At 30.6% G+C, this 11,614-nt stretch overlaps 1 protein-coding gene across 1 annotated transcript; it reads left to right on the plus strand.

Moving 5' to 3' along the window:
• Window positions 1–5,749: 5,749 nt before the first annotated feature.
• Window positions 5,750–7,352, plus strand: LOC113366237 (cleavage stimulation factor subunit 2-like). Its single transcript, XM_026607809.1, is given in 2 exon segments — window positions 5,750–6,825; window positions 6,828–7,352. Coding segments are annotated over 2 exon segments (1,248 nt in total). The 5' UTR covers window positions 5,750–6,040; the 3' UTR covers window positions 7,291–7,352.
• Window positions 7,353–11,614: the final 4,262 nt, after the last annotated feature.

Genomic DNA, 11,614 nt, shown 5'->3' on the forward strand with positions numbered 1-11,614 from the left:
ATTAATACTTCGTATTTAATGATAGAATTTCAGTATGTCCACGTAAACAAATCTTTAAATTACCACTTAATTTACTTTTCTCCTAGCTAACTGGTACATTAACGAAATTATTGCCGTTCAAAAAAAAGTGGCACAACCGTACCCAGTCTACTGTAAATGGACCAACAAACATACGAACACATATTAAGCATATTGTTTGAAAAGCAATAACAAACATTTATGAGAACATTTAACCATATACTATTTACAGTAAATGCAATTTGACTCTGATTAAAACCTCATTTACCATTAATTCTATCAGAGGTATATATGAAATAAAATACGAAAACATCACGCCTTTCTTTTAATTAATTTTGACAAGAACAGCCAATCTCCTAATTTTCAACTAACTTTCAGAAATTGAAAATTGCAAACATTTTTGTACATCAGTTTATCTCCAATACGACTACAAAATGCTTCTTTTTATTGTCGTTTAGTAGTTGCGAATTCCATAATAAAACAATATCGTTATGGCTGATGGCTGAAACTTTAATGACTCCATCGTTCCTAAAGATTACGATTATTTAATTGCTTTTGTTAATGCGTAATCAAACATTTACTGAAAGTTCTCCATGTCAATTTAAATGAAAATTCTTGTAACATTCATGTTGAAATTCGAAAAAATTGTATTGGCTCGTACGATAGTAGATGGGATACATGTTGGTTTGAGCCTAAAATCGCATGATTCGTATGTAGGTTTTAATAATTTATTTTTAATTAAGGTTATTTTAATTAATAGGTAGGTTTTAATTAATTTATTCGCGTAGCTCTAAGCTTTTATACTTATTTATCTATGGCTTTAAGTGCCAGTTTTAGAGACGAAAAATGCATCCAAACATATGTTCTAATACTTATATCGTTTATCACTTAGATTCTATGTTACTCTTACTTCCAAGTATGTAAAGCATTTATGATGTTAATGTTCGTAAATGCAAATTTATTCCCCAAGAAAGTTTAGCATAGGGACCCTTGATTGTGATGTCTGATCAGCATGATAATGCATTCGCCCATAAGGGTCGTAACATTATATTTATTTTAAATGCTTTTAAATTACTTTCTTAATCCAAAATCAGATTCTATTTTTATATTTTAAATGATTGTGAGAATTTTATGAAAAATATAGATATACATAATGCCACTGATAAAACATAGAAAGCATATTCTCGGCATCCGAGTGGAAACGGTTAAAATTTGTTTCAATTTATGAGGACAATTGGTGATTTTTTGATAGTATAAAATTTTAATGATTAACTAATTGTAAAAAAAGCAAAGACATTTTGCAATACAAGCCATCCATTCATCTATTTTTATACGCGGGTTCGCAATTTTTTAAATAAAGAGTACTATTGAACTTTAATATAAGAATAACGCAATATTAGAAAAGCTTTTGCTATTCACTTACCGTATAATGGATTTAAATAAAAGTATAAACCTGCAATATATGATGCTAGTTTATTATCATATGATATATAAGCACAAATTCACATCAAAAATTCAACGATAGACACAAGATTGAATGAATTTTTTAACTATGGTAAGATGAACTCTTGTGATTATATTAACTAGATTGGGTTATGATAGTGATGGACCGATTCTGCCGCACAACAGACCAATGTTATGGCAAGATTATGTTATGAAGAGCTTTCCGTAATAAATATTGACTAAAGCCATGTGGTTTATGTGGAGTCGGGCGTTTTTCTCAGGTTGTCGGATAGAAAACCTAACCCAGAAACCGCACAAATGTCAAAAATACGATCTTAGATAAGAGGGTCTTTCTGACCCAGCTTCATAACATACAAGTGACATTGTAGTTTATGTGTAAAACGCTTGAATACACAGCAAATACATGACATTTTGACAGTATTCAGTGTAATTCAGTAGCATAATGTATGGAAGTTGGTGCGTAACATTGCCATAACGTTGGTTTGTTGTGCGGCAGAATCGGCCGCATCGAATATAACTATGTATTTCAAAATATTTAGATTATAAAATATGTATATCATATGCAGATTCGGTAAACATACAATTTCGCACATTTTGAAATAGTTTGTGTATTGCTCCAAAATCCTTACTATAATAGCTTACTATAATTTATAAATATTTTTCTAGCATTATGTGATATTATGAGCGACTTTTCGAAGGCTGGCGATCGATTTCAATTTGCACTAGAGTATGTTTTTTTCTTTATTTCGAAGTATTAAGTAGAAGCCTCACAAGGCTTCGAAACGAGAAATCAATAATTATTTACTTGTACTGAGCGAGGCACGATCGGTATGTGGTATGATACTCCGCATCTTTAAGGATTCTGAAGGATATTGACTCATTTCCTACGTCTACAATCGATTCTTATTTATTTTGTTCACCGTATTGGACTCCTTGAATTTCTTACCTCGTCTACCACCAGACAGGTCTAATATCACTCGAACGATCAAACCAGAACATAGTTTGTCGCCCTCTCCTGAAGGTAAAGGTAGCCTATAGAGAAATTTATTAAATGAAATATTGTTTTCATTGAATGTTTTGCAGTTAAAATAAATTACAGAAAAAATCAACATAACGCTGATTGTAATTAATCGATTTTTTTGTCTCCTGTTAATAAAAGACTAGCATTTCAATTTAGCACTGACTAGAAGTAAACTGAGTTCGTACCATAAACGAAAGTCTAAAGTTTTAAATATCATCGTAGCACAATAATGTGCTTTCTTATATATCAGTAAATGACTAGAGGTGCATGGCATCGTGCCTTGAGGCAAATTGCTGGATTTTAATTTTTTTTTTCAATTTTGATAAAATTAGATGCTTTAAGAATTTTGAAATTTTTGGAACATTTTTGAATTTTAAATAATAGTTTTTTTGAGATTTTTTGCAGGACTTGCCTTTGCCAAAATTGCATCAACATGTTTTCTCATCAATAGGAGTCGAATGTTTTTTTAATCATTCAAATCGATTAGTCCGTGCTCTCAAAAATCTCGACTAAAAATTGTATCCGTGCACACACAAAAAACACATTCTCACCGAGACGCGCCACACATTCATCAATTTTTCTAAGGCATACCGAGAATGCTTTGAAACTTTAAGTTGTATAAAAATCTTCATTTTCTATTTTTCGAAAATACGGGGCAAAGAGTGCCATAAATGACAATTCAGTTTAAATATTTAAACACAAAGATAATTGATAAATGGTTCATGCAAAATTTCAAAATCACACTAAAAATTATCAACGTCACACTAGTGTGTCACATTTTGCAACAAAGGAGGTTTACATAAATGCTCTTGTAAAACTCTGATAAATAAAAATGCTGCAAAGTGGATATATCTAACATAATTTAACATAAATTTGTACAATATGTAAAAAACAAAGCAAAGCAAGCTAAAGTTTGAAAATCGACTACATTTGGTGTTTATTATTCATTTGGAAAATTTGGAAAAAATGGTTATTTATTAAGGCAATTAGAACTTCATTTAACTTACCTCAACAAAGTAGCTTCTTGTTCAAATTCATCATGATTGTGTTTTCTGTAAAACAAAAAATATCTGCATTAATGCAGTTTACTAAATACAGACTTTGTAAACACTTAAATAAATTATTTAAGTTCTAAAACGAATAATTATTAATATAAACTACAAATTAAAATCCTAATATGACATACTAATACTAATAATAATCAATATACATTATAAATTAAAATAGTAATATTAACTTCCCGTAGGGTAAGTTATTGTAATGGGCCGAAAATCGGAATTGAAAATTTTTACATTTCTCGACGTTTTGAAGGTTTCTGAACGTTTTGGCATAACTCAGAAAAAATGGATGTGTGTGTGTGTGTGTGTATGTGTGTGTGTGTATGTGTGTGTGTGTGTATGTATGTATGGATACAAATTTTCGCCCACGTTTTCGGGCGTACGGATCAACCGATTTGAATGGTTCAAAAAAACATTCGATTCCTATTGATAGGGAAAAGAGCTGATTAGTTTTTGGCAAAGGCAGGTCCAGCCGTTTCGGAGATACGGAGCAAAGAGTGCAGAAAATAGAAATCGAATTTTTGAGAGAACGGAGTATCCGATTTGAATGATCTAAAAAACATTCAATTAGTAATGATTGGGAGAAGTGTTTATTAGTTTTTGGCAAAGGCAGGCCCAGCCATTTTGAAGATACGGAGCTAAATATGTAAAAAATGGCAATTTTTGAGAGAACTAAGCGTCCGATTTAAATGATTCAGAGAACTTTCTGCTTGTCTTAACAAAATAATTGATTTTGGAAAAAAAAATTTGTTCCAATTTTTTTTTTTTTTAGTTTTTTGTATATCGAAAATATTTCAGATTTTATTTTTAATTCTGACTATAGTTCTAACATACTATACAAATAATTTCAACTCTGCAATAATTCTTATAAATATTAGACAATGTTACAATATTTATAATAATCTATTTGAAAACATTCAGTATTCCACGAACATTTCGTTACGGTACGGGAAGTTCCAGCAATTTGCCTTAAGGCACGATGCCATAATTGCCTCAAGACAGAATTCCACTTACAGCTAGTTTAATCTATATATCGCAATTTTTCAATAAATTGATATATTGATAATAAATATAAAAATATTAGTTTCTTTGGTAGATTGTTAATTACGAAGTTTCGGAACTAGATACGTTTCATAATCAAAAACAATTCCTCCTTTTCTGTCAAAAACAATTATTAAAAAAAATAACAATATTAATGATGATGAATATTAAAAAGGATTGGATTTTGTATCTTTTCTTAAAAAGGATTTTTTTATATTTTTTCTTTTACTTTTATACTAATGGATTGAATACCTTTTCCTAAAAAGGAAAATTATATGTATTTTTTTCTTTTATTAGTTTTTTTTTAATATTCTATAATCATCACAATTAATATTATTATTATTAGTTTCAAAGATATACATAAGTAAATATCTGAATTATTCCTTCAAAGCCTTCAAACTTGTCATTTTTTTTAAATCATTACCTGTCAACCTGCTAGAAATAATAACTTTAATTATTATCAATAATATAACATTATCAATAAAAGTATCTTTTTTCAAATGATTAAGACAATAATAATCAATATAAATTAAAATAGTAATATGATTCTTTACTAGTTTAGTAGTTTCGAAAGTATTCGTAAATAAATATCAAAATTATTACTTCAAACTAGTCAATTATTTTATTTAATTATTTAAAGTTGTCAACTTATTAGAAATAATAAGTGCATATTATTATTATCAATAATATAATATCAATAATATATCAGAATTATTGTTTCAATCTAGTCAATTATTTTATTTCATTATCTAAACCTGGCAACATACAAGAAATTATAAGTGTTCATTATTATTATCAATAATATAATATTATCAATAAAAATATATTTTCTTAATTATTTCTTTTATCATAAAAATACGGTTTTGCGCTAATTTTGTTATAATTAATTAATTAATTTCCTACATTCTAACTATTTTGTAACATAGTATGTGTAAAAATAAATTTGACTTTTACCGGTTAGCATTCATTCACATTTTTGTACAAAGTACACTTGGCAGCACTGTGTGTTACCATGACATTAAATCAACACATGTCGGAGAGGGTTTGACTTGGCAACGTTGCAATGCACAATATTTGTATAGGGTTTTCTAGAGGGGAGCCGAACCGAATCGAACACGAAGCGGACGCAGCCGAACGCGCTACAGCACATGTGGCATCGGCGAGTGCCGAACGATCCAGTTGCGAGAGATTAGTTTTGCTACGTAATGCTTGTTGCTTTGCTCGGTTAATAATTGAATTATTTTGGTTAATATTGCATTTGAAGTGATGATTTTTTTCGTCAATAATGTGTTCAGTTTTAAGTGATATACGAGTTGATTAATTACAAGTGCAAATTTGTATAAACACGACGAGATCTATTATTTCGTTTTTAAGGTTAGTTTTTGCTATTGCGCAGTATAACTTATTCAGGTTTATTAGTCTTGATAAATAAATCAAAATGGATAAAAATACAGATTTGAATATTATGGACAAATCGATGAGATCGGTGTTTGTGGGAAATATTCCGTATGAAGCAACCGAGGAAAAATTGAAAGATGTTTTTAGTGAAGTGGGTCCTGTCATATCGTTAAAATTAGTTTTTGATCGTGAAAGTGGAAAACCAAAAGGATATGGATTTTGTGAATATAAAGATCAAGAAACTGCCTTGAGTGCGATGAGAAATTTGAACGGCTATGAAATCGGAGGTAGAACTTTACGAGTCGATAATGCTTGTACGGAGAAATCTCGAATGGAAATGCAGCAGCTGTTACAAGGACCACAGGTAGAAAATCCCTACGGAGACCCTGTCCCATCTGACAAAGCGCCGGAAGTAATCAGCAAAATTGTAGCTAGTCTTCCTCCGGAAAGATTACTTTTGATAATGAAGCAGCTCACTGAGTGCCATCAACAAAATCCCGAAGAGACTCGAAACATGCTCTTGAAAAACCCGCAAATTTCATATGCTATACTGCAAGCGCAAGTCGTAATGAAGTTAATCGACCCGAAGGATGCAGTCAAGTTCTTATATGATCCCAATGCCACGCCTAAGGTACTGCAGAGATCCGATATTCCCGAACAACAAGAACACTCATTGCCGCCGCTTATGTCGAATCCTATGTATATGCAACAAACTGTGCAAGATGTGGACTTCAGGAACCTCGACAACCGTCGCGGAGCAGGTTTTGATCCGAGAATGAGCCGGGAGGTTTCGATGGCGGTAGCGGTAACTTTGCAATGAATAGGCCTCCGCAACAGATCATCGGCGCCGGCAGTTCGCCGATAAATACATTTTCATCACAAAGACCCGGTATGCCGACGAACATTCCACCTCCAAATCGTGCAATGCCTCCCCCTGTCCGTGGGGTGGATCCCCCGCGGATTATAGACCCGCGCAGCACTCGGCCGCCCCTCGGCGCTCTGTCACCCACGCAGCCGTCGGGCGTCTCCTCCGCCAGTCAACAGGCAGGGGGAACGAGTGCGGCAGGACAGGCTGCGGCAGTGGCTGCAGGCCTTGGAGGCTTAGGAGGCCTGTCGCTCCCTAACCTCATGGCCGCCGGTGTGGGGCCCGGCGCCTCCGATCAGGAGAAAGCCGAGTTAATCATGCAAGTTTTGCAACTGTCAGACGAACAAATTGGCATGCTCCCTCCGGAGCAGCGGACTAGTATATTAGTGCTCAAAGATCAAATCGCCAAAAGCACGCAGCGATAATTGATTTCGAATCGCTTGTGAACTGTTTATTATTGAACGCTTATTATCCGAAGACTGCGTACAGAGGATATTTATATACAATATGATTTATCACATTGATAAATATAAAAAATTGTTGTGATAGTCTACAATGTATTATAGATTTATTTTTAGAGAAAAATATATTTCGTATTCATATTTAAAATAAAACTTTTTTTTAAATTGATATATTATTGAAAAATTTAAATGATTTGACTATTTTTTTTCTTTTTTTTTAAATTTATTTGAACAGCGATCAGAACTTATGGGTTCTATGAGTGAGAACTTATGGGTCTTACAAACTAAGTTTGTTTTTATTATAGATGGCAACCCAAACAGTTGTCTCATCTCTATGTGCTGAATTTTTATTATTACAATTGCGATGACTTTTTATTAGTGCAGCAATGCCGTATTAGGGCTATTTTCACTTGGAAACACATTGATATCTATATGATTTGACTCGTTAGGTTACAACATCTAAAAAATTTTTAAAGAAAAATATATTACGAATTCATATTTAGTTAAACTAAAACTCATTTTATGCTTTTTAAATTTCATATCTTTTTTATTTTTTGACATATCACTTTTTGTCTAATGAAAGACTATAAACATTTTATTAATTTATAACACGTGCTAGTTTGCAGCGAATAAACTACTACGCAACAAACAATAACTTCAATTGCTGTGAATACATACTTTTATATTCTGATCAATGTACTATTTTTATATGAAATTCGAGATAAATACTTATAAACGGAGTAAACAATTATGTTGGTTGATGCATAAAATAAATCTAGTTTCAAAATGTAATATAAAAATAGATTTTAATTTTTCTTTATCAGAAGCGATTGAATATTGATGCCAAGGCTAGAATAATTTTTATTCAAATGTTATTGAAACTCCATATAACTTTGAGATCAAAAATATAGTATACTTTTTTATATTATAACTAATTTTAAAAATAAGATATTAAATAAAATGATCAGTGAATATAAAATTGTTATTCAATTTTAGCGACATTACTTTTTAAAACAAGTTAAATTGTATTTTTGTTGATTTAAATTGTTTTTAATGTATATTATTAACTTAAAAAAACTTAATATTAATTAAATTATTAAATTTATGATATTAAGAATGATTATCATTATTTAATTATTAAATTTATGACTTTAATTAAGTAAACAAATTAAATTTATTTAAGCTTTGTGCTCCCGCCCTACCCTGAACTAAAATATCATGATTTATTACTAGTTTCAAAAGTATCCATAAGAAATATCAGAATTATTGCTTGAAACTAGTCGATTATTTTATTGGTTATCAAGCCCTGACTGCACAACAACTACATATACGCATTTCGACGGTTTTTAGTACCATTTTATATGAAAAACAATACGTAACTAGCTTTGCCATAACATCGTTCTATTATACGGCTGAATCGGCTCTTTAGACTTAATAATATTCGGCAGTGAATATAATAACAAAACAAAAATTTGGGCAATATTTTTCAATGAAATGTAGAACAGTCTAAACCTAATATATAATTTATTATATTGATATTAATTTTTGATATTGATACTTAGTTTTTTATTGGTGCATATATTTTATCAGATAGTCCTCCAAAGTAGCGTATAAATCATTCAAATGTGGGGGTAGGGGTAGGTCTGAATTTATCTGACAATGTGGCCCATACCCACGGTATAAGAAAGTTAATACACATACATTTTAAAATATTCAAACAATATTGAAATTTCTATACTAGGTTTAAAATTAATGAATTATGTATAGGTATGTTATGTACCCCATATTGCAATTCTTATATTTTCAAATACTTGTAATTATCAAAAAACCTTTTGGCTTCGATATGGACGTATCATAGAGTACTATATGTACATGTTAGGACGAAATATTTACAAATAATTGATCAATATGTTATTTATATAACCTCTATATATGTATATTTGGCGTTAATATTCTATTCAATAATTTTACTAATTTGAAAGTTTAGATTATTATCATTATTTATTTTTAGAAAGACAGTTTAGATTTTTAGTTAGTTACATACAATCAATAAAATTATAATGATTTTTTCACAACAGAAAACAGATTTTTTTTGTAGTTTTGTTTTGTTGTCTAGTACTTTACGTAATAGATTTGAAACTAATAATCGTAATTTTCTCCATAAAAATTATTGTTTATTTATTTATTAGACAAACAAAACAAACTCAAACTGAAATGATTTTTCCAGTTTTCTAAGCCCAAATTAGCAACTTTTCTGCTCTTCAATATTATATAATATGTTATACTAAAATAACGTAACAATTTTATTTATCATATTATTATACAAGAAAAACACGAAAAGACATTGTTATTTGCAGAGAGGGAATTCAGTATAAATTATGCCTGAACAAGGGAAACTTATAAAAATAAATCAAACCTGTGTAAGTAATGGGAGTTTTAAAACGAACTCAACACAAGCTGAAGGAAATGTTCAACAAAAAAGTTAAGATTAAATGCAATAAATTATTTAGCACCAAGAGAAAATATTGTATTCTGTTTTCAATGTTTCAATAAAGTGAATTAAGAATGATTTTTCATGAAAATGCAGGAAATAGGTGATTAAAAAAAATCTAATTTAATGTCGACAAACCTTATGATTTTTAATTCAACTTTTTTTATTTTACGATTTATTTACAACTGTCCTTAGTGGATATTTACCAAATATAAAGAAAATAATTAACATCAACATTATTTAGTTGATAAATAAATTATATTAGATTTTATAATTATAAATTATAAAATCAAATACTTGTTTGTCTGTTCTAATCTTGTCTATGTACAAGAGTAATAATGATTACTGAAACACAACACGTTTTATTTGAAGATTTCTGAACATTTTGTCTGTAAAAATGGATGTGTGTGTATTTGTAATAATATATTTGAGAATATTTAATATTCTCTGAATATTTATACAGTACGAGCATTTCCTGCAATTTGCATTAAGGCACCACTAGTTTCATTATACTTTGAACAGCAACAAGAACTTAAGATTATTGTGTTGATTTGACTTAATACTAGTCTGTTTCTCAGATGACAACCCAAACAGATGTCTTACCTCTGTGTGATGAATTATTATTATAATTATATCGGTAACCGGGCAAATATTTTTTTTATTGTTTATTTGTCGACTTGGGCCCGGCGTGGTGAAATCGGTTCGAACATGAGCTAGCACCAACTAGTCCCGGGTTCGCTGGTTCGATTCTTGCTAACGCCAAAACTTGACATCAGGCAGCTTTGATGTCAAATTTCCACTTGAGATTATAGATCACAATATAATTTCAAGTGGAAATCGTCCTTCGTGGACATAGCTGCATCATTCAATCATAATAATATTAGACGTAAGAACTAATGGGTTACCTCTTATAAATTACGTTAGGTCAAAAGTTTTCAACAAACAGCTTATAGAACATGTAAAGTAAGAGTTCTGATTGCTGTTGAATCAATAAAATGAAAAAAATTGTTTGTATACACGTACATTAGTCATATACATTCAAATATTTATTGATGCAGCAATGCCGGATCAGGGCTATTTTCACTCGGAATATTGCTATCTATATTTCCGAGCAAAAACCGTTGTCACTACTGCTTGACAACAGCCTGCTCGAAATTCTTATACAATAAAATTCTGAATATGAAAGTAATAATATTACTTCACTAATATATTTCATCGTAATGTGAATGATATAAGGTAGACGTATCTTCCTTTATCGCATTTCCAAGTATGCGTTGCTATCTAAAGATCGCAGGTCAAAATGTGATTCTTCCTTTCCTCGAAATGCTATACTAGTTTGTATGCGAACGATGTAAACCAAATTTGCATGTCAATAGAGTATCGAAGACAAAAATAATTTTGGAATGCCAACTTTCACAAACTTGTCCTTCTCTGCAGTGTAAATTAATTTTATAAAAATGAGCGCATTACAACATTAAATAAAATTTGGACCATGTATACTATTGATGATCCTGTAATTAGAAAAGCATACTTTTTATCTTGTGCATATAGTTTTCCTCTAATATCGCCTAAATGGGTATTGGGCATTATGACAACCACCTCTAAATTATGTTTACCTATCAAAGAAAATCATGCCAGACTTATTAGTGATTCATTTTAACGCCTTTCAAATTTAGTATTGGATCGGTAAGCTTGAAGTAGTTATCTAGCACTGACTCGTTTTTGACCTCACAAATCTGCTCAGATTTTTACGACAGCGCTTTAGCACCCCATCCACAAGATAATCAGGCAACTGAG

Source organism: Ctenocephalides felis, unplaced genomic scaffold, assembly GCF_003426905.1.
Source record: "Ctenocephalides felis isolate EL2017-DRISC unplaced genomic scaffold, ASM342690v1 CF-g0.4_SCAFFOLD_01170, whole genome shotgun sequence".
Taxonomy (NCBI): domain Eukaryota; kingdom Metazoa; phylum Arthropoda; class Insecta; order Siphonaptera; family Pulicidae; genus Ctenocephalides; species Ctenocephalides felis.